Here is a 23,957-nt window from a genome sequence, read left to right as displayed (position 1 = left end):
TGTCCCCTGAGGGACCATGGTTCCTGCTCTTGGGAAACAGGGCCTGCTGTTCCAGCTTGGTGTGGCACTGGGCTGCCAAGTTGGCCAGGCACTGGCAGTGGGCCTGCTGCTCCTGCAGCTGTTGGCTGTGTTTCACTTTTTTCACCTCAGCAACTGATTTTGCTTTCGGGTAAAAGGCCTTCATGACTTGTGGGATGTCCACAGCCTCTGGGCTGGTCACGGTGGCTGGAGTTGCCTCCTCAGCCCTTGCTTCTTCCTTGTCCCCTTCTTTACCTTCCTGGAAAGCCAGGAAGCTCAGCTGGGCCTGGAGTTGCTCCTTCTCTTGTGTAGTGTCTTCCAGGCACTGGAGAGTGTCCTGCAACTCTTGGGTCAGGGTCAGGTCCTGCTGCTGCTGCTGCTCCAGCAGCTGGGCGTGCCTCAGCAGGTGCTGTTGCAGCTCCTCCTTCTCTGCACTCAGCTGCTGAATGGAGGCCATGTTCTCTTCACAGGTGGTTTTCAGTTCCTGCAGCTGGGCCAGGTACTGAGCATTGAGCTCCTGAAGACTCTGGGCTGTTTGAAAACTTCCTTCAGCCACCTCTTTCCATTCTCCTAATTCCATCTCTCGCTGCTCCAGCTTCTCCAGAAGGTGTTCATTCTCCGTTTGCTCTGAGGTCAGGAGGCTGGTGAGCTGGTCCTTCTCAGTGCTCAGCCTATGGAAAGCTTCCTGCAGCTGCTCCAGCTGCTCTTTCAGCTCTCTCGTTTGCAGGTCTGTGCATTTCTGGGTCTCAAAGATGTTGGACTGAGCCTTGTCGCCCACTCTCTTCTGCAGTATCAGCAGCCGTTCCTGTTGCTCCAGGTTCTGGAGACTGAGGCTTTGGTTTTCCTGAACCTGGAATTGAAGTTGTTGCTCCAGGTTCTTTAAGTCAGCCTGAGATGGTCCTGCAAGGGGCTGTGCCTCTGCCAGCTTGTTCTCCATTTCTGCCAGCTTGTTCTCTAGATCCACCATCTGCCACAGGTCTTCCTCGCGCTGGTCTGTGAGTTGGTTCATCTCCTGTGAGAGCCGCCGCACCTTCTCCGTCCACGTGGACCTCTCCACCCTCAGGTCCTCCGCAATCTTGTCGCTCTCCAACCTCAATGCACTCACCGCACTTTGCACATTTTCTATTCTTCTTTTCAGCACTGCCCGCTCCTCTAGCACTCGTTGGAATTTTTCTATTTTCAATTTCATGTTGGACTTCTGGGTCCGGAGCACGTCCAGCTTCCCCTGTAAGTCTGCATTCAGCTCCTGCAGGTTGTCACACCTTCTGCTCTTTTCCTCGAGCTGCAGCTTCACATCACCCAGGTCTTGGATGAGCTGTCTGTTCTTCTGCTCAATGTCCTTCTGCGTGGTGGTGAGGGCAGACAAGGCCATCTCTAGGTCTAAGCTGCGTTGCTGAGAAGCCTGCAGGCGGCTGGTCAGATCTTCATGCTCCACCTGACTTCGTTTGACTTCCTGTTCCATGTGGGCCTTGTTGTTATTGGGACCTGTGACACTCTTGACCCTGGCTGCTCCGACTGTGCCTGAAGGCAGGCGAGGCTCAGGGTCAGCTTGGTCTCTGGCTGCACCCTCACGTGAATTACAGACCCCAGTGGTGTTGGTCGTGGGCTTGCCTCCCCTTTTATTTTTCTTCCTTATCTTTTCAGATCCATGAAGATAGTTCTGCTGATGTTCCTGCAGTCGTTTCTTTCTTGGATTTGATCGTTCAGACGTGCCAGCTCTGGGATGGGAAAGATGGACCGGCCACATTCCCAGGCTCTTCAAAATCTCCTGTACGTACCCAATCACTAATAAGTAAGCGAGTATCCAAGTCTATCGCCAAATCACCTGGATTCTCTCGATCACCACTCAGCCACCTCTCCCTTCAACAGTTGCTGGTAGTGGTATAAGTCAACAGACAGAATACCAGTATTGCTAGGCAGCGTGGAACGTGGGCGTGGCCCCAAATCTCCTATCCCATTGGTCAGCGAAAAACAGGAACTAATAGAGGGTGTGGCCAGAATCTTGTGATCCAGGCAGAATGGGTCGAGTCTGCTCCTGCAGTCCCAGCCCCATCCAACTCTGGTCTAGTTTGGGGAGAGTGTGGGACTTGCTATAGTTGGACAGGTGCAGTTTCTTTTTCAATTTTTTTTTGCCAGTCCTGGATTTGAACTCAGGGCCTGATGTCTGACCTTGGACTTTCTCAAGGCTAGAGCTCTACCACTTGAGCCACAGCAACACTTCTAGCCTTTTCTATGTATGTGCATGCTAAGCAAGCACTATACCATTAGGCCAAACTCCCAGGCCTTTCATTTATTTATTTTGTTCCATATTTTTATTGTAATTAGTAAAAGGGTTACCTGATATTTGCCAGGTAGAAGGTGCATTAATTCACATACCTTGATACCCTTTCACATGTCTTGGTACCCATTTCCCTCCCCCCAACACCCCCCACCCGTCTTGGTTTTCCCCCCTTCCCTATCAAATTTCAAATATCCAAATACAAATAAATTCAATATATCAGATAACAAAGTGAGATACCATACCAATATGAGATAACCAAGGGACAGCAAAGGAGATGAGAGACAACATAGTACATTAAGGACAACAATCATTCATTATATGGCTTTTGTTTCAATATCCTGGAGGTCCTTTCAATTAGCTTCACATTATATGGCCTTATGTATCAAGATTTTGCTCTATTGCAGATCTCTGCTAGTAGAGCCCAAGGTTTCTACTGATTATGACGAATGAGGGAAATCATTGAGCCTAAGTTCCTTTGAGTCTGGCTTACTTCACTTAATATGATTTTTTCTGTCTTTCCATTTCCTAACAAATGGGGCGATGTCATTCTTTCTGACAGCAGCATAGAATTCCATTGTGTACAAATACCACAACTTGTTGATCCACTCATCAACTGAGGGACATCTAGGTTGGTTCCATATCTTTGCTATGGTGAATAGTGCTGCAATGAACATTGTTGTGCTAGTGGATTTAGTATGTCCTTGTTTCTGGATGGTTGGGTAAATGCCAAGTAGTGGAATTGCTGGGTCATAGGGGAGTTCTATGTTTAGCCTTTTGAGGCACTGCCACACTGCTTTCCATAGTGGTTGAGCGAGTTTGCACTCCCACCAACAGTGTAGTAGTGATCGCTACTGGCCACATCCCCTCCAGCATCTGTTGTTATTCGTTTTCCTGATCCTGGCCATCCTAACTGGTGTGAGATGGAATCTTAGAGTTGTTTTGATTTGAATTTCTTTTATGACCAGAGATGTTGAGCACTTCTTCATGTGTCTGTAGGCCATTTTTGTTTCTTCTTCAGAGAAGACTCTCTTTAAGTCTTTGGCCCATTTTTTTAATGGGATGGTTGTTACTTTGGAGGTTAGTTTTGGAGTGATTCAATTTTTTGAGTTGTTGATATATTTTAGATATGAGGCCTTTGTCCGTTGTTTGGTTGGTGAAGATCTTCTCCCACTCTGTAGGCTTCCTGATTAGTTTACTAGCTATGTCCTTTGCCTTACCAAAACTCTGCAGTTCAATGCAGTCCCACTTATCCAGTCTTTCTCTGATTTGTTGTGATTCTTGGTCCTTATTAAGAAAGTTTCGACCTGTGCCAAGGAGGCATAGTGTGTCTCCTATTCCTTCCTGTAAAGTTTCCAGTGTGTCAGCTTTTACCTCCAGGTCTTTGATCCATTTGGAGCTAATTCTAGTGCAGGGTGACAAAGAAGGATCCAACTTTAGTTTTCTGCAGGTGCTTAACCAGTTCTGCCAGCACAACTTGTTGAAGAGGCTGTCTTTCTTCCATTCTATTTTTTTGGCTCCCTTGTCAAAGATTAGGTGGCCATAGGTCTGTGGTTTAATATCTGGGTCCTCAGTTCTATTCCATTGGTCTTCAGGCCTGCTCCTGTGCCAGTACCAAGCTGTTTTGATAATTAGAGCTCTGTAATCGAGTCTAAAGTTTGGAATTGAAATTCCTCCAGCGCTGTTCTTTCTGCTAAGAAGTGTTTTTGCTATACGGGGTCTTTTATTATTCCATATGAAATTTTGGATTGCCTCTTCTATTTCTTTAAAGAATGACATTGCGATATTGATGGGTATTGCATTGAATTTGTAGATAGCTCTTGGCAAGATTGTCATTTTCACAATGTTGATTCTTCCAATCCAGGAGCATGGGAGGTTTTTCCATTTCCTTAGTTCTGCTTTAATTTCCTTTCTTAGGGTTTTAAAGTTTTCGTCAAAAAGGTCCTTTACATTCTTAGTTAAGCTAGGTACTTTATTTTCTTTGAGGCTATTGTGAAAGGAGTTTCTTTCCTGATTATTGCCTAGTTCCTCTCACTGTTGGCGTAAAGGAAGGCAGTTGATTTTTGAGGGTTGATTTTATAGCCTGCTACTCCTCCAAAGCTTTGAATCAGATCAAGGAGCTTGGATGTAGAGTCTATAGGATTCTTTAAATACGGAATCATGTCGTCTGCAAAGAGGGATAGTTTTATTTCCTCTTTCCCTCCTTGGATCCCCTTTATGCTTGCTTCTTGCCTTATTGCACTGGCTAGGAATTCTAGTACTATGTTAAAGAGGCGTGGAGAGAGTGGGCATCCTTGTGTCGTTCCTGATTTTAGAGGGAATGGCTTTAGATTTTCACCACTAAGTGTAATACTAGCAGTAGGTTTCTCATACACAGCCTTTATTACATTGAGGAATGTTCCATGGATTCCTAGTTTCTCCAGAGCTTTTAACATAAAGGGGTGTTGGATCTTGTCAAATGCCTTTTCCGTGTCTATTGAGACAATCATGTGATTTTTGTCCTTGCTCCTGTTGATGTGTTGAATTATATTAATTGATTTGCGTATGTTGAACCAGCTTTGCCTCCCCATGATGAATCCAGTTTGATCATAGTGTATAATTTTTTTGATGAGGTGTTGTAGACGGTTGGCCAGTATTTTGTTGAGAAGTTTTGCATCGATGTTCATCAAAGATATAGGTCTATAGTTCTCTTTCTTTGATGAATCTCTGTCTGGTTTGGGGATGAGGGTTATACTGGCTTCATAGAATGAGTTTGGTAAGGAACCTTCATTTTCAATTTCGTTGAAGAGCTTGAGGAGTATTGGCGTGAGCTCTGCTTTGAAGACCTTATAGAATTCAGCTGTGAATCCATCTGGCCCTGGGCTTTCCTTAGGTGGAAGTTCTCTAATTGCCATTTCTATTTCAGAGCTTGAATTAGGCCTGTTGAGTTGGCTTAGTTCTTCTTGGTTCAGTGTGGGTATGTTAATATTGGCTAGGAATTCATCCATTTCATCTAGATTCTCAAATTTGTTGGCATAAAGGTTTGAGAAGTATTCCCTCATGATATTCTGGATCTTGGTAATTTCTGTCGTGATATTACCATTTTCATCTGCGATTTTGTTTATTTCGATATGCTCTCTTCTTTTTTTGGTAAGATTTGCTAAGGGCTTGTCAATTTTGTTAATTCTTTCAAAGAACCAACTCCTTGTTTTGTTGATTCTTTCTATAGTTTTTTTTGGATTCCAAATCATTTAATTCTGCTTTGATTTTACTAATTTGCTTTCTTCTATTGGGATTAGGGTTGGTTTGTTGCTCTTTTTCCAGGATCTTAAGGTGAGACATTAACTTGTTGGTTTGCAATTTTTCCCACTTGTTGTTGTAGGCACTCAGCGCTATAAATTTTTCTCTAAGTACTGCCTTTGCTGTGTCCCAAAGGAGTTGGTATTTTGTGTGCTCCTTACTGTTAAATTTCATAAACTGTTGGATTTCTGTTCTGATCTCTTCGATGACCCATTGGTGATTCAACAATGTGTTGTTCAGTCTCCATACGTCACAGGGTTTTCGTTGGTGGAGATGTGTGTTCAGTTCCAATTTGATGCCTTTGTGGTCTGAGAGTGTGCATGGAATAATTTCAGTGTTTCTGAATCTGTCCAGGTTTGTTTTATGGCCTAAGATGTGATCTATTTTGGAAAATGTTCCATGTGCTGCTGAGAAAAATGTATATTGTGTTGTTGCTGGGTGGAATATTCTGCAGATGTCTGTTAGATCTAGTTGGTCTATATAGTTGTTCAGTTCTAAGGTTTCTCTGTTGAGTTTTTGCCTTGTTGATCTGTCCATAGGTGAGAGTGGTGTGTTAAAGTCACCGACAATCACTGTATTTGGATCTATGTATGGTTTCAGTGTAAGTAAAGTTTGCTTGATGAAGTTTGGAGCTCCGGGATTGGGTGTGTAAATATTTAGGATCGTTATGTCTTCCTGGAGGAAAGATCCCTTTAGTAGTATGTAGTAACATTCTTTGTCTTTTTTTTTTTTTTTACTAATTTTAGTTTGAAGTCTATTTTATCTGATATGAGGATGGCAACTCCAGCCTGTTTATGGGGGCCATTAGCTTGATAGAGTTTATTCCAACCTCTCACTTTCAAAAGATGATTGTTTTTTTGGGTAAGATGTGTCTCTTGAAGACAGCAGAACGATGGCTCTTGCTTTTTGATCCAACTAGACAGCCTATGCCGTTTAATTGGAGAGTTAACTCCATTGATATTGAGAGTTAGGATTGAGAGATATTTATTAGGTCCTACCACTTTTAAAAGCTTTTATTTGGGCCTGTGTCTTGACAGTTCTTGTGGTCCTTAGATGGTATGCTGTTTAGGTGCCATTTCTTTCCCTATATTGCATTTATTTTGGTTTTCTATGTATAGAACATCTTTGAGAATTCTCTGTAGTGTTGGTTTTGTTGCGACATATTGTTGCAGCTTTTCCCTGGAATGGAATGTTTTTATTGTTCCCTCAGTTATGAATGAGAGCTTAGCTGGGTACAGGATTCTTGGTTGGTAGTTATTTGACTTAAGGGCATGACATATATGCTTCCAGTCACTTCTTGCTTGCAGGGTCTCTGCTGAGAAATCTGGGGTTATTCTGATTGGTTTTCCTTTATAGGTTACTGAACCCTTTTCCCTGGCTTCCTTTAGGATCCTTTTTTTGGTTTCCATTGATCCAGTTCGGATTACGATGTGGCGGTGGGATGTTCTTTTCTGGTCAGGTCTGTTTGGGGTTCTAAAAGCTTCTTGTATCTGGATGGGCCTGCCCTTCTGGATGTTTGGGAAATTCTCTGAGATGATTCCCGGAAGTATATTTCCAATACCGTTGACCTCTTTCTCCACGCCCTCCTCAATACCTATTAGCCTTAAATTAGGCTTCCTAATTGTATCTTGGACCTCCTGAAGCGCTCTCTCATTTTTCCTAGATTTGGATTGACTCATTTTCTGTTCTGTCTCTAGAATAACTAAATTATCTTCAGCCCCGGAAATTCTCTCCTCTGCATTGTCTAACCTGCTATCAAAGCTATCTACTTTATTTTTCATCTCCCTTGCTTCTAATTGCTCATTTTTGATGCCTTGCATCTCTTCTTTTAGATCGTGTATGGATTTCTTTAGCTCCTTGATTTCCATTTGAATGGTTAACTCAGTAGCTTTACTTTCTTTGAACATTTGCTGGAGTTCAGTCACCGTTTTATTTGTGGATTCTATGAATTCATCCATCTTTCTTTGAAAAACCTTTATTATGGCCTCCTTTATGGCTTCTTCTTTTTCACTTATCACCTTGCTTATGGTTTCCTCTTGTTCAGCTATGGCTTCCTCCCTTATCTCTTTCTTTACATTTTCACATTTTTCATTAATGATGTTTATCAATTGCATTTGTATAGCACTTGGAAGACTCTCCTCTAGGTTTGCCAGTGACTGTTCCATTGTCTGTTTACATTGGGTGGGGGATGTTGTTTCCTGATTTGACATTTTTCTTGAGTTTCTTGTTCTGCCCATTTGAAAATGGGAGCAAGATTAATACTAAACACGATTATAGTTTTTCAGATATAACCAACCTAGACCTCTGTAGCTGGCAGACTCTAGATGTTCACAAGTTTTGGTTGGTGTTATCACTCTTTCTTTTTGTGCAGTTACCGACCAGTCTAATAAGCCACTGATAAGCGATTTATACCCAAAACAATAAGCCTCTCAATCCAATCTCTACTGTCTTTAAGTCCCTCTGAGCCTCGAGAATAATTAAACACCTAGATATTCAGTGTTGCTCAACAGCCATCAAGTGTAGATCCATGCAGTATAAGGGTTGAAAAAGACGAACAGAGGTCCAGAGATAGAAAAATAGAATGAGAGAGGTCAGGGGGTAAGTAGGTAGCGTATTTGAGTACAAAGTTTGGAAAGCATTAGAAAAAAACTTATGTGTTGCTGCACGACTAGCTTTTAGCCCAACCAGTGGCCTCACAGTGGACCATGGGATGGCTCTGCGAGCTTCCGTCTGAGCGCGGTTGGCGGATGTTTTCCTGTGCTGTTTCCAGGGGCGGCCCCAAGCCAAGGGTCTGAGGGTTGAGAGTTTCAGAGACTCTCAGCAGGACCAGCAGGAGACCCTTCTGTTCCCAGGGGCGGGGCCCAGCTGGGGACGTGGGCTCCAAGGGCGGAGCCGGGCCTTTTTGGTTCTCAGAAGGGGAGCTTGGCTGCTGGTCGGCCCTTCAGATCCCTGCTGTGTTTCCACTGCTTTGTCAGAGTCTGTGACTGTGGGGGGGCCCCTCGGTGGTGTCTTGCTCAGGATTCCCAGCTGGAGGATGCCCCGCTCAGGAATTGAGGGGGTGCAGATGCTGGCTCCTATTTTCCCGCACCCCCTACCCACTGTTGTAAGGCAGGGTCCCAACGCCCTCCACTCTCCAGATCCAGTGGCCTGGGAGAGGAGCCTGGTGGGGGGGTGGGAGCTGGGACAGCTCTGCCTCCCCTGGTGGGGTGCTGAGTCTTAGGGTCGGCCCGCTTGTCAGTCTCCAGTCAGAGGGCTGGGGGTTGAGCCCGTTGGGCGGGTGGGAGTTGGGACAGCCCCGCCTCCCTTGGTGGGGTGCTGGGTCTTATGGGTAGCCCGCCTGTCAATCTCCAGTCAATGGCCTGAGGGAGGGGGCTGTTGAGGGAAGGGACAGGATTCTATATTCCTTGCCCCCCTGCTCCCGCCATTCTTTCTCTGTCGGGGTGTTGGGGTCTGAGTTAAGTTTTATTCCTTGGCACCCACTCTGCTTTCCCGATGTGTTTGGGGACGCGCTGTATTACTCACGCCTTTGCGTCCATCTGCGGGTGCTCCACGGTGGTGGGGAGTCTTTCACTCCCCTCGGTCTCCGCCGCCGCCTATGTTCCACGTCTGGGTTGCGCTGCTTCCACCGTTCGCTGGCCCGGTTCTGTGCTGGTTTCTGCAGCCGTTGGGCTCCCAGCCTGGCGCCCTCCACTGCCGCCGCTTTTCGTGGATTAGATCCGGCGCCCGCCGCCGCTTTCCCAGCGTGGAGCCGGCACCCGCTCAAGCCGCTTTTCGTGGCTTGGTCCGGTGCCAGCTGCCGCTTTTCGCGGCTTTCCGCGGCTTTCGTGGCTTGGATCCGGCGAGAGGTGGGTGAGGGATCTTTTCGTTCTGAATTCTTTCAGAAAGTTGGATGTGAGCTTTATCTGGATTTCTTTTCCGGTTTAAGTCCTCCTCCGTTGCTTTTTGAGTTTGTTGTTTTGTATTTCTTTAGGTAGTTGGCTCGTGGGACTTCCTGGTTCTCTCTTTTTGTCAGAGAGGGCTAGGCTGCGTCCCTACTGTCTCGATGCCATCTTTCTTCCTCGCTTTTCTTGTTTTTCCAGATGTGATTGGGTTTCTCCTGGTGTCCTCTTGGTTTAGATAAGCTGTCTGTTTCCTCCTCCATCTTTATTTGTATTTGTGTGTGTGTGTGTGTGTGTGTGTGTGTGTGTGTGTGTGTGTGTGTGTTGAAAGCAGTGCTTCTTCATCACCATGGCATTGTTTTGTTGTTGTTGTTTTGTTTTGTTTTCTCGTTTGCAATTTTGGTTACCTGTACTGGTAATGTTCTCTCCCTTTCTCTCCCTCTCTTTTTTTCCCCTCTTTTTCTCACTCCCACCCTCTCTGTGTGTCTCTTGTGCACAGTATGTGCTTTTCCTCACTTTTTCTTTTTCTTCCTTTTCTTTCTTTCCCTCTCTCTCTCTCTCACTTCCTTGCCTCCATGCTTCCTTTCTCTTGAATTGTTACTAAGGCTTTAACTCAGGACTTAGGCTCTGTCTCTGACCTTTTTTTGCTTAAGGCTAGCACTCTACCACTTGAGCCATGGTTCCACTTACAGCTTTTTTTGGTAGTTGGTTGGAAATGAGTTTCCAATTAACTTTGCTACCTGGGCTGGCTTCAAATTGTGATCCTCATATCTTAGCCTCCTGTAGCTAGGATTGCAGGTGTGAGCCCGTGGCACCCAGCGGGTGCTATTTGTAACCTTCCAAATGTACCCTGAAGCTCAAGAGTCTATTCTGAAGCCAAACAGTTATTTTTCTTGTTTTTTTAAATTTTAATTGTTGAGCAGGGCATGGAGGCTAGCTACTCAGGAGGCTGAGAACTGAGGATTGCCGTTCAAAGCCATACTGGGCACTAAAGACTGATTTTTTTTTACTTGTAAACTAAAGTTTTATTTCTATACATGTTCAAAATATTACTCCCCAAATGTTCACAGAATACATTGTGTTTAGTCATTTATGTAAAAAAGGAACATGATGGTTTCGGTAAATATAACATTTTATTTTTCTTTGTAAAAATTGATTATTTGTGGAAACTATATCAAGGGCCCTCCTTCCCCGGCAACCAGTGGCTGTTTAGATGACTTTGAGTTAGGGCCACCTCCCGCAGTCTCTGTCCTATCTGGCCTGAGGTTGAAGTCCAGTCATCACCCGTTAGGTGCGGGCCTAAAAGATTGCCATGGTGGCTAATAAGTATTTAAAGAACCATTATCGCCAGCACATCATTTTCCTCAGCCTGGAGAAGAAAGGAGAGGATCGGGATTGCTCTTCAGTCGGCTGGGTATCAGGCATCAGCATCACAGTGGGCTCTTGGGTGGAGGCCTTTCGGGGACAAGGCCCCCCTGCCTCTACCTGGGCAGGCTGCACACTGTCTTTGAGTTGGGCATCTGCAAAGATTTTCTGCTCCTTGCTGTCTTCAATGTTTGAGGGGCTTGGCAGTTGTGAAGTGACCTCAGCAGCAGGGGTCTCAGGGTCTGCAGGCGTCTGGCCCTGGCACTGTGTGCCTTCAACCACAAGGAGCACCAGAAGTTCCTGCAGCTCCTCCTTCTTCTGCATCTTCTCCTGGGAGAGTTCCATGACACACTCATCTTTCTCCTTATAGAGTTGGTCCAGGACTTCCATCTGTTCTTTGTACAACATTATGGAGTCATCGAGGGTGCTGATGTGTTTGGACAGCTGGGCACACCGGTGCTGGAGGTCCCCTGCTGGACTCTGGTGCTCCACTTTGTCAGGCAGGGCCTGGAGGAAGCACATTCTCATCTTCTTAGACACCCGCGTGTCCTGCTTCCTGTCCCCTGAGGGACTATGGTTCCTGCTCTTGGGAAACAGGGCCTGCTGTTCCAGCTTGGTGTGGCACTGGGCTGCCAAGTTGGCCAGGCACTGGCAGTGGGCCTGCTGCTCCTGCAGCTGTTGGCTGTGTTTCACTTTTTTCACCTCAGCAACTGATTTTGCTTTCGGGTAAAAGGCCTTCATGACTTGTGGGATGTCCACAGCCTCTGGGATGGTCACGGTGGCTGGAGTTGCCTCCTCAGCCCTTGCTTCTTCCTTGTCCCCTTCTTTACCTTCCTGGAATGCCAGGAAGCTCAGCTGGGCCTGGAGTTGCTCCTTCTCTTGTGTAGTGTCTTCCAGGCACTGGAGAGTTTCCTGCAACTCTTGGGTCAGGGTCAGGTCCTGCTGCTGCTGCTGCTCCAGCAGCTGGGCGTGCCTCAGCAGGTGCTGTTGCAGCTCCTCCTTCTCTGCACTCAGCTGCTGAATGGAGGCCATGTTCTCTTCACAGGTGGTTTTGAGTTCCTGCAGCTGGGCCAGGTACTGAGCTTCAGGAGCTTTGAGCTCCTGAAGACTCTGGGCTGTTTGAAAACTTCCTTCAGCCACCTCTTTCCATTCTCCTAATTCCATCTCTCGCTGCTCCAGCTTCTCCAGAAGGTGTTCATTCTCCGTTTGCTCTGAGGTCAGGAGGCTGGTGAGCTGGTCCTTCTCAGTGCTCAGCCTATGGAAAGCTTCCTGCAGCTGCTCCAGCTGCTCTTTCAGCTCTCTCGTTTGCAGGTCTGTGCATTTCTGGGTCTCAAAGATGTTGGACTGAGCCTTGTCGCCCACTCTCTTCTGCAGTATCAGCAGCCGTTCCTGTTGCTCCAGGTTCTGGAGACTGAGGCTTTGGTTTTCCTGAACCTGGAATTGAAGTTGTTGCTCCAGGTTCTTTAAGTCAGCCTGAGATGGTCCTGCAAGGGGCTGTGCCTCTGCCAGCTTGTTCTCCATTTCTGCCAGCTTGTTCTCTAGATCCACCATCTGCCACAGGTCTTCCTCGCGCTGGTCTGTGAGTTGGTTCATCTCCTGTGATAGCCGCCGCACCTTCTCCGTCCACGTGGACCTCTCCACCCTCAGGTCCTCCGCAATCTTGTCCCTCTCCAACCTCAATGCACTCACCGCACTTTGCACATTTTCTATTCTTCTTTTCAGCACTGCCCGCTCCTCTAGCACTCGTTGGAATTTTTCTATTTTCAATTTCATGTTGGACTTCTGGGTCCGGAGCACGTCCAGCTTCCCCTGTAAGTCTGCATTCAGCTCCTGCAGGTTGTCACACCTTCTGCTCTTTTCCTCGAGCTGCAGCTTCACATCACCCAGGTCTTGGATGAGCTGTCTGTTCTTCTGCTCAATGTCCTTCTGCATGGTGGTGAGGGCAGACAAGGCCATCTCTAGGTCTAAGCTGCGTTGCTGAGAAGCCTGCAGGCGGCTGGTCAGATCTTCATGCTCCACCTGACTTCGTTTGACTTCCTGTTCCATGTGGGCCTTGTTGTTATTGGGACCTGTGACACTCTTGACCCTGGCTGCTCCGACTGTGCCTGAAGGCAGGCGAGGCTCAGGGTCAGCTTGGTCTCTGGCTGCACCCTCACGTGAATTACAGACCCCAGTGGTGTTGGTCGTGGGCTTGCCTCCCCTTTTATTTTTCTTCCTTATCTTTTCAGATCCATGAAGATAGTTCTGCTGATGTTCCTGCAGTCGTTTCTTTCTTGGATTTGATCGTTCAGACGTGCCAGCTCTGGGATGGGAAAGATGGACCGGCCACATTCCCAGGCTCTTCAAAATCTCCTGTACGTACCCAATCACTAATAAGTAAGCGAGTATCCAAGTCTATCGCCAAATCACCTGGATTCTCTCGATCACCACTCAGCCACCTCTCCCTTCAACAGTTGCTGGTAGTGGTATAAGCCAACAGACAGAATACCAGTATTGCTAGGCAGCGTGGAACGTGGGCGTGGCCCCAAATCTCCTATCCCATTGGTCAGCGAAAAACAGGAACTAATAGAGGGTGTGGCCAGAATCTTGTGATCCAGGCAGAATGGGTCGAGTCTGCTCCTGCAATCCCAGCCCCATCCAACTCTGGTCTAGTTTGGGGAGAGTGTGGGACTTGCTATAGTTGGACAGGTGCAGTTTCTTTTTCAATTTTTTTTTTGCCAGTCCTGGATTTGAACTCAGGGCCTGATGTCTGACCTTGGACTTTCTCAAGGCTAGAGCTCTACCACTTGAGCCACAGCAACACTTCTAGCCTTTTCTATGTATGTGCATGCTAAGCAAGCACTATACCATTAGGCCAAACTCCCAGGCCTTTCATTTATTTATTTTTTTCCCATATTTTTATTGTAATTAGTAAAAGGGTTACCTGATATTTGCCAGATAGAAGGTGCATTAATTCACATACCTTGATACCCTTTCACATGTCTTGGTACCCATTTCCCTCCCCCCAACACCCCCCATCCGTCTTGGTTTTCCCCCCTTCCCTATCAAATTTCAAATATCCAAAAAAAATAAATTCAATATATCAGATAACAAAGTGAGATACTATACCAATATGAGATAACCAAGGGACAGCAAAGGAGATGAGAGACAACATAGTACATTAAGGACAACAATCATTCATTATATGGCTTTTGTTTCAATATCCTGGAGGTCCTTTCTTAGCTTCACATTATATGGCCTTATGTATCAAGATTTTGCTCTATTGCAGATCTCTGCTAGTAGAGCCCAAGGTTTCTACTGATTATGACGAATGAGGGAAATCATTGAGCCTAAGTTCCTTTGAGTCTGGCTTACTTCACTTAATATGATTTGTTCTGTCTTTCCATTTCCTAACAAATGGGGCGATGTCATTCTTTCTGACAGCAGCATAGAATTCCATTGTGTACAAATACCACAACTTGTTGATCCACTCATCAACTGAGGGACATCTAGGTTGGTTCCATATCTTTGCTATGGTGAATAGTGCTGCAATGAACATTGTTGTGCTAGTGGATTTAGTATGTCCTTGTTTCTGGATGGTTGGGTAAATGCCAAGTAGTGGAATTGCTGGGTCATAGGGGAGTTCTATGTTTAGCCTTTTGAGGCACTGCCACACTGCTTTCCATAGTGGTTGAGCGAGTTTGCACTCCCACCAACAGTGTAGTAGTGATCCCTACTGGCCACATCCCCTCCAGCATCTGTTGTTATTCGTTTTCCTGATCCTGGCCATCCTAACTGGTGTGAGATGGAATCTTAGAGTTGTTTTGATTTGAATTTCTTTTATGACCAGAGATGTTGAGCACTTCTTCATGTGTCTGTAGGCCATTTTTGTTTCTTCTTCAGAGAAGACTCTCTTTAAGTCTTTGGCCCATTTTTTAATGGGATGGTTGTTACTTTGGAGGTTAGTTTTGGAGTGATTCAATTTTTTGAGTTGTTGATATATTTTAGATATGAGGCCTTTGTCCGTTGTTTGGTTGGTGAAGATCTTCTCCCACTCTGTAGGCTTCCTGATTAGTTTACTAGCTATGTCCTTTGCCTTACCAAAACTCTGCAGTTCAATGCAGTCCCACTTATCCAGTCTTTCTCTGATTTGTTGTGATTCCTGGTCCTTATTAAGAAAGTTTCGACCTGTGCCAAGGAGGCATAGTGTGTCTCCTATTCCTTCCTGTAAAGTTTCCAGTGTGTCAGCTTTTACCTCCAGGTCTTTGATCCATTTGGAGCTAATTCTAGTGCAGGGTGACAAAGAAGGATCCAACTTTAGTTTTCTGCAGGTGCTTAACCAGTTCTGCCAGCACAACTTGTTGAAGAGGCTGTCTTTCTTCCATTCTATTTTTTTGGCTCCCTTGTCAAAGATTAGGTGGCCATAGGTCTGTGGTTTAATATCTGGGTCCTCAGTTCTATTCCATTGGTCTTCAGGCCTGCTCCTGTGCCAGTACCAAGCTGTTTTGATAATTAGAGCTCTGTAATCGAGTCTAAAGTTTGGAATTGAAATTCCTCCAGCGCTGTTCTTTCTGCTAAGAAGTGTTTTTGCTATACGGGGTCTTTTATTATTCCATATGAAATTTTGGATTGCCTCTTCTATTTCTTTAAAGAATGACATTGGGATATTGATGGGTATTGCATTGAATTTGTAGATAGCTCTTGGCAAGATTGTCATTTTCACAATGTTGATTCTTCCAATCCAGGAGCATGGGAGGTTTTTCCATTTCCTTAGTTCTGCTTTAATTTCCTTTCTTAGGGTTTTAAAGTTTTCGTCAAAAAGGTCCTTTACATTCTTAGTTAAGCTAGGTACTTTATTTTCTTTGAGGCTATTGTGAAAGGAGTTTCTTTCCTGATTATTGCCTAGTTCCTCTCACTGTTGGCGTAAAGGAAGGCAGTTGATTTTTGAGGGTTGATTTTATAGCCTGCTACTCCTCCAAAGCTTTGAATCAGATCAAGGAGCTTGGATGTAGAGTCTATAGGATTCTTTAAATACGGAATCATGTCGTCTGCAAAGAGGGATAGTTTTATTTCCTCTTTCCCTCCTTGGATCCCCTTTATGCTTGCTTCTTGCCTTATTGCACTGGCTAGGAATTCTAGTACTATGTTAAAGAGGCGTGGAGAGAGTGGGCATCCTTGTGTCGTTCCTGATTTTAGAGGGAATGGCTTTAGATTTTCACCACTAAGTGTAATACTAGCAGTAGGTTTCTCATACACAGCCTTTATTACATTGAGGAATGTTCCATGGATTCCTAGTTTCTCCAGAGCTTTTAACATAAAGGGGTGTTGGATCTTGTCAAATGCCTTTTCCGTGTCTATTGAGACAATCATGTGATTTTTGTCCTTGCTCCTGTTGATGTGTTGAATTATATTAATTGATTTGCGTATGTTGAACCAGCTTTGCCTCCCCATGATGAATCCAGTTTGATCATAGTGTATAATTTTTTTGATGAGGTGTTGTAGACGGTTGGCCAGTATTTTGTTGAGAAGTTTTGCATCGATGTTCATCAAAGATATAGGTCTATAGTTCTCTTTCTTTGATGAATCTCTGTCTGGTTTGGGGATGAGGGTTATACTGGCTTCATAGAATGAGTTTGGTAAGGAACCTTCATTTTCAATTTCGTTGAAGAGCTTGAGGAGTATTGGCGTGAGCTCTGCTTTGAAGACCTTATAGAATTCAGCTGTGAATCCATCTGGCCCTGGGCTTTCCTTAGGTGGAAGTTCTCTAATTGCCATTTCTATTTCAGAGCTTGAATTAGGCCTGTTGAGTTGGCTTAGTTCTTCTTGGTTCAGTGTGGGTATGTTAATATTGGCTAGGAATTCATCCATTTCATCTAGATTCTCAAATTTGTTGGCATAAAGGTTTGAGAAGTATTCCCTCATGATATTCTGGATCTTGGTAATTTCTGTCGTGATATTACCATTTTCATCTGCGATTTTGTTTATTTCGATATGCTCTCTTCTTTTTTTGGTAAGATTTGCTAAGGGCTTGTCAATTTTGTTAATTCTTTCAAAGAACCAACTCCTTGTTTTGTTGATTCTTTCTATAGTTTTTTTTGGATTCCAAATCATTTAATTCTGCTTTGATTTTACTAATTTGCTTTCTTCTATTGGGATTAGGGTTGGTTTGTTGCTCTTTTTCCAGGATCTTAAGGTGAGACATTAACTTGTTGGTTTGCAATTTTTCCCACTTGTTGTTGTAGGCACTCAGCGCTATAAATTTTTCTCTAAGTACTGCCTTTGCTGTGTCCCAAAGGAGTTGGTATTTTGTGTGCTCCTTACTGTTAAATTTCATAAACTGTTGGATTTCTGTTCTGATCTCTTCGATGACCCATTGGTGATTCAACAATGTGTTGTTCAGTCTCCATACGTCACAGGGTTTTCGTTGGTGGAGATGTGTGTTCAGTTCCAATTTGATGCCTTTGTGGTCTGAGAGTGTGCATGGAATAATTTCAGTGTTTCTGAATCTGTCCAGGTTTGTTTTATGGCCTAAGATGTGATCTATTTTGGAAAATGTTCCATGTGCTGCTGAGAAAAATGTATATTGTGTTGTTGCTGGGTGGAATATTCTGCAGATGTCTGTTAGATCTAGTTGGTCTATATAGTTGTTCAGTTCTAAGGTTTCTCTGTTGAGTTTTTGCCTTGTTGATCTGTCCATAGGTGAGAGTGGTGTGTTAAAGTCACCGACAATCACTGTATTTGGATCTATGTATGGTTTCAGTGTAAGTAAAGTTTGCTTGATGAAGTTTGGAGCTCCGGGATTGGGTGTGTAAATATTTAGGATCGTTATGTCTTCCTGGAGGAAAGATCCCTTTAGTAGTATGTAGTAACATTCTTTGTCTTTTTTTTTTTTTTTACTAATTTTAGTTTGAAGTCTATTTTATCTGATATGAGGATGGCAACTCCAGCCTGTTTATGGGGGCCATTAGCTTGATAGAGTTTATTCCAACCTCTCACTTTCAAAAGATGATTGTTTTTTTGGGTAAGATGTGTCTCTTGAAGACAGCAGAACGATGGCTCTTGCTTTTTGATCCAACTAGACAGCCTATGCCGTTTAATTGGAGAGTTAACTCCATTGATATTGAGAGTTAGGATTGAGAGATATTTATTAGGTCCTACCACTTTTAAAAGCTTTTATTTGGGCCTGTGTCTTGACAGTTCTTGTGGTCCTTAGATGGTATGCTGTTTAGGTGCCATTTCTTTCCCTATATTGCATTTATTTTGGTTTTCTATGTATAGAACATCTTTGAGAATTCTCTGTAGTGTTGGTTTTGTTGCGACATATTGTTGCAGCTTTTCCCTGGAATGGAATGTTTTTATTGTTCCCTCAGTTATGAATGAGAGCTTAGCTGGGTACAGGATTCTTGGTTGGTAGTTATTTGACTTAAGGGCATGACATATATGCTTCCAGTCACTTCTTGCTTGCAGGGTCTCTGCTGAGAAATCTGGGGTTATTCTGATTGGTTTTCCTTTATAGGTTACTGAACCCTTTTCCCTGGCTTCCTTTAGGATCCTTTTTTTGGTTTCCATTGATCCAGTTCGGATTACGATGTGGCGGTGGGATGTTCTTTTCTGGTCAGGTCTGTTTGGGGTTCTAAAAGCTTCTTGTATCTGGATGGGCCTGCCCTTCTGGATGTTTGGGAAATTCTCTGAGATGATTCCCGGAAGTATATTTCCAATACCGTTGACCTCTTTCTCCACGCCCTCCTCAATACCTATTAGCCTTAAATTAGGCTTCCTAATTGTATCTTGGACCTCCTGAAGCGCTCTCTCATTTTTCCTAGATTTGGATTGACTCATTTTCTGTTCTGTCTCTAGAATAACTAAATTATCTTCAGCCCCGGAAATTCTCTCCTCTGCATTGTCTAACCTGCTATCAAAGCTATCTACTTTATTTTTCATCTCCCTTGCTTCTAATTGCTCATTTTTGATGCCTTGCATCTCTTCTTTTAGATCGTGTATGGATTTCTTTAGCTCCTTGATTTCCATTTGAATGGTTAACTCAGTAGCTTTACTTTCTTTGAACATTTGCTGGAGTTCAGTCACCGTTTTATTTGTGGATTCTATGAATTCATCCATCTTTCTTTGAAAAACCTTTATTATGGCCTCCTTTATGGCTTCTTCTTTTTCACTTATCACCTTGCTTATGGTTTCCTCTTGTTCAGCTATGGCTTCCTCCCTTATCTCTTTCTTTACATTTTCACATTTTTCATTAATGATGTTTATCAATTGCATTTGTATAGCACTTGGAAGACTCTCCTCTAGGTTTGCCAGTGACTGTTCCATTGTCTGTTTACATTGGGTGGGGGATGTTGTTTCCTGATTTGACATTTTTCTTGAGTTTCTTGTTCTGCCCATTTGAAAATGGGAGCAAGATTAATACTAAACACGATTATAGTTTTTCAGATATAACCAACCTAGACCTCTGTAGCTGGCAGACTCTAGATGTTCACAAGTTTTGGTTGGTGTTATCACTCTTTCTTTTTGTGCAGTTACCGACCAGTCTAATAAGCCACTGATAAGCGATTTATACCCAAAACAATAAGCCTCTCAATCCAATCTCTACTGTCTTTAAGTCCCTCTGAGCCTCGAGAATAATTAAACACCTAGATATTCAGTGTTGCTCAACAGCCATCAAGTGTAGATCCATGCAGTATAAGGGTTGAAAAAGACGAACAGAGGTCCAGAGATAGAAAAATAGAATGAGAGAGGTCAGGGGGTAAGTAGGTAGCGTATTTGAGTACAAAGTTTGGAAAGCATTAGAAAAAAACTTATGTGTTGCTGCACGACTAGCTTTTAGCCCAACCAGTGGCCTCACAGTGGACCATGGGATGGCTCTGCGAGCTTCCGTCTGAGCGCGGTTGGCGGATGTTTTCCTGTGCTGTTTCCAGGGGCGGCCCCAAGCCAAGGGTCTGAGGGTTGAGAGTTTCAGAGACTCTCAGCAGGACCAGCAGGAGACCCTTCTGTTCCCAGGGGCGGGGCCCAGCTGGGGACGTGGGCTCCAAGGGCGGAGCCGGGCCTTTTTGGTTCTCAGAAGGGGAGCTTGGCTGCTGGTCGGCCCTTCAGATCCCTGCTGTGTTTCCACTGCTTTGTCAGAGTCTGTGACTGTGGGGGGGCCCCTCGGTGGTGTCTTGCTCAGGATTCCCAGCTGGAGGATGCCCCGCTCAGGAATTGAGGGGGTGCAGATGCTGGCTCCTATTTTCCCGCACCCCCTACCCACTGTTGTAAGGCAGGGTCCCAACGCCCTCCACTCTCCAGATCCAGTGGCCTGGGAGAGGAGCCTGGTGGGGGGGTGGGAGCTGGGACAGCTCCGCCTCCCCTGGTGGGGTGCTGAGTCTTAGGGTCGGCCCGCTTGTCAGTCTCCAGTCAGAGGGCTGGGGGTTGAGCCCGTTGGGCGGGTGGGAGTTGGGACAGCCCCGCCTCCCTTGGTGGGGTGCTGGGTCTTATGGGTAGCCCGCCTGTCAATCTCCAGTCAATGGCCTGAGGGAGGGGGCTGTTGAGGGAAGGGACAGGATTCTATATTCCTTGCCCCCCTGCTCCCGCCATTCTTTCTCTGTCGGGGTGTTGGGGTCTGAGTTAAGTTTTATTCCTTGGCACCCACTCTGCTTTCCCGATGTGTTTGGGGACGCGCTGTATTACTCACGCCTTTGCGTCCATCTGCGGGTGCTCCACGGTGGTGGGGAGTCTTTCACTCCCCTCGGTCTCTGCCACCGCCTATGTTCCACGTCTGGGTTGCGCTGCTTCCACCGTTCGCTGGCCCGGTTCTGTGCTGGTTTCTGCAGCCGTTGGGCTCCCAGCCTGGCGCCCTCCACTGCCGCCGCTTTTCGTGGATTAGATCCGGCGCCCGCCGCCGCTTTCCCAGCGTGGAGCCGGCACCCGCTCAAGCCGCTTTTCGTGGCTTGGTCCGGTGCCAGCTGCCGCTTTTCGCGGCTTTCCGCGGCTTTCGTGGCTTGGATCCGGCGAGAGGTGGGTGAGGGATCTTTTCGTTCTGAATTCTTTCAGAAAGTTGGATGTGAGCTTTATCTGGATTTCTTTTCCGGTTTAAGTCCTCCTCCGTTGCTTTTTGAGTTTGTTGTTTTGTATTTCTTTAGGTAGTTGGCTCGTGGGACTTCCTGGTTCTCTCTTTTTGTCAGAGAGGGCTAGGCTGCGTCCCTACTGTCTCGATGCCATCTTTCTTCCTCGCTTTTCTTGTTTTTCCAGATGTGATTGGGTTTCTCCTGGTGTCCTCTTGGTTTAGATAAGCTGTCTGTTTCCTCCTCCATCTTTATTTGTATTTGTGTGTGTGTGTGTGTGTGTGTGTGTGTGTGTGTGTGTGTGTGTGTGTTGAAAGCAGTGCTTCTTCATCACCATGGCATTGTTTTGTTGTTGTTGTTTTGTTTTGTTTTCTCGTTTGCAATTTTGGTTACCTGTACTGGTAATGTTCTCTCCCTTTCTCTCCCTCTCTTTTTTTCCCCTCTTTTTCTCACTCCCACCCTCTCTGTGTGTCTCTTGTGCACAGTATGTGCTTTTCCTCACTTTTTCTTTTTCTTCCTTTTCTTTCTTTCCCTCTCTCTCTCTCTCACTTCCTTGCCTCCATGCTTCCTTTCTCTTGAATTGTTACTAAGGCTTTAACTCAGGACTTAGGCTCTGTCTCTGACCTTTTTTTGCTTAAGGCTAGCACTCTACCACTTGAGCCATGGTTCCACTTACAGCTTTTTTTGGTAGTTGGTTGGAAATGAGTTTCCAATTAACTTTGCTACCTGGGCTGGCTTCAAATTGTGATCCTCATATCTTAGCCTCCTGTAGCTAGGATTGCAGGTGTGAGCCCGTGGCACCCAGCGGGTGCTATTTGTAACCTTCCAAATGTACCCTGAAGCTCAAGAGTCTATTCTGAAGCCAAACAGTTATTTTTCTTGTTTTTTTAAATTTTAATTGTTGAGCAGGGCATGGAGGCTAGCTACTCAGGAGGCTGAGAACTGAGGATTGCCGTTCAAAGCCATACTGGGCACTAAAGACTGATTTTTTTTTACTTGTAAACTAAAGTTTTATTTCTATACATGTTCAAAATATTACTCCCCAAATGTTCACAGAATACATTGTGTTTAGTCATTTATGTAAAAAAGGAACATGATGGTTTCGGTAAATATAACATTTTATTTTTCTTTGTAAAAATTGATTATTTGTGGAAACTATATCAAGGGCCCTCCTTCCCCGGCAACCAGTGGCTGTTTAGATGACTTTGAGTTAGGGCCACCTCCCGCAGTCTCTGTCCTATCTGGCCTGAGGTTGAAGTCCAGTCATCACCCGTTAGGTGCGGGCCTAAAAGATTGCCATGGTGGCTAATAAGTATTTAAAGAACCATTATCGCCAGCACATCATTTTCCTCAGCCTGGAGAAGAAAGGAGAGGATCGGGATTGCTCTTCAGTCGGCTGGGTATCAGGCATCAGCATCACAGTGGGCTCTTGGGTGGAGGCCTTTCGGGGACAAGGCCCCCCTGCCTCTACCTGGGCAGGCTGCACACTGTCTTTGAGTTGGGCATCTGCAAAGATTTTCTGCTCCTTGCTGTCTTCAATGTTTGAGGGGCTTATCAGTTGTGAAGTGACCTCAGCAGCAGGGGTCTCAGGGTCTGCAGGCGTCTGGCCCTGGCACTGTGTGCCTTCAACCACAAGGAGCACCAGAAGTTCCTGCAGCTCCTCCTTCTTCTGCATCTTCTCCTGGGAGAGTTCCATGACACACTCATCTTTCTCCTTATAGAGTTGGTCCAGGACTTCCATCTGTTCTTTGTACAACATTATGGAGTCATCGAGGGTGCTGATGTGTTTGGACAGCTGGGCACACCGGTGCTGGAGGTCCCCTGCTGGACTCTGGTGCTCCACTTTGTCAGGCAGGGCCTGGAGGAAGCACATTCTCATCTTCTTAGACACCCGCGTGTCCTGCTTCCTGTCCCCTGAGGGACCATGGTTCCTGCTCTTGGGAAACAGGGCCTGCTGTTCCAGCTTGGTGTGGCACTGGGCTGCCAAGTTGGCCAGGCACTGGCAGTGGGCCTGCTGCTCCTGCAGCTGTTGGCTGTGTTTCACTTTTTTCACCTCAGCAACTGATTTTGCTTTCGGGTAAAAGGCCTTCATGACTTGTGGGATGTCCACAGCCTCTGGGATGGTCACGGTGGCTGGAGTTGCCTCCTCAGACCTTGCTTCTTCCTTGTCCCCTTCTTTACCTTCCTGGAATGCCAGGAAGCTCAGCTGGGCCTGGAGTTGCTCCTTCTCTTGTGTAGTGTCTTCCAGGCACTGGAGAGTTTCCTGCAACTCTTGGGTCAGGGTCAGGTCCTGCTGCTGCTGCTGCTCCAGCAGCTGGGCGTGCCTCAGCAGGTGCTGTTGCAGCTCCTCCTTCTCTGCACTCAGCTGCTGAATGGAGGCCATGTTCTCTTCACAGGTGGTTTTGAGTTCCTGCAGCTGGGCCAGGTACTGAGCTTCAGGAGCTTTGAGCTCCTGAAGACTCTGGGCTGTTTGAAAACTTCCTTCAGCCACCTCTTTCCATTCTCCTAATTCCATCTCTCGCTGCTCCAGCTTCTCCAGAAGGTGTTCATTCTCCGTTTGCTCTGAGGTCAGGAGGCTGGTGAGCTGGTCCTTCTCAGTGCTCAGCCTATGGAAAGCTTCCTGCAGCTGCTCCAGCTGCTCTTTCAGCTCTCTCGTTTGCAGGTCTGTGCATTTCTGGGTCTCAAAGATGTTGGACTGAGCCTTGTCGCCCACTCTCTTCTGCAGTATCAGCAGCCGTTCCTGTTGCTCCAGGTTCTGGAGACTGAGGCTTTGGTTTTCCTGAACCTGGAATTGAAGTTGTTGCTCCAGGTTCTTTAAGTCAGCCTGAGATGGTCCTGCAAGGGGCTGTGCCTCTGCCAGCTTGTTCTCCATTTCTGCCAGCTTGTTCTCTAGATCCACCATCTGCCACAGGTCTTCCTCGCGCTGGTCTGTGAGTTGGTTCATCTCCTGTGATAGCCGCCGCACCTTCTCCGTCCACGTGGACCTCTCCACCCTCAGGTCCTCCGCAATCTTGTCCCTCTCCAACCTCAATGCACTCACCGCACTTTGCACATTTTCTATTCTTCTTTTCAGCACTGCCCGCTCCTCTAGCACTCGTTGGAATTTTT

At 45.8% G+C, this 23,957-nt stretch overlaps 1 protein-coding gene across 1 annotated transcript in view; it reads left to right on the top strand.

Annotated features, from left to right (window-relative positions):
* The window catches only part of LOC150064946 (uncharacterized), a 63,450-nt gene that overhangs the window by 27,389 nt on the left and 12,104 nt on the right, over positions 1 to 23,957 (top strand). Inside the window, exons 4-5 of the mRNA XM_090329287.1 lie at positions 1,663 to 1,788; positions 13,047 to 13,172. Of these exons, the coding sequence (XP_090185413.1) occupies positions 1,663 to 1,788; positions 13,047 to 13,172 (252 nt within the window). The remainder of the gene's footprint in view (positions 1 to 1,662; positions 1,789 to 13,046; positions 13,173 to 23,957) is intronic.

This window comes from Megascapheus bottae, chromosome 3, assembly GCF_031878675.1.
Source record: "Megascapheus bottae isolate mThoBot1 chromosome 3, mThoBot2.hap1, whole genome shotgun sequence".
In the NCBI taxonomy this organism is placed as follows: domain Eukaryota; kingdom Metazoa; phylum Chordata; class Mammalia; order Rodentia; family Geomyidae; genus Megascapheus; species Megascapheus bottae.
The sequence above is the reverse complement of the archived record's forward strand: the minus strand, read 5'-3'. Positions and strand labels throughout refer to the sequence as shown.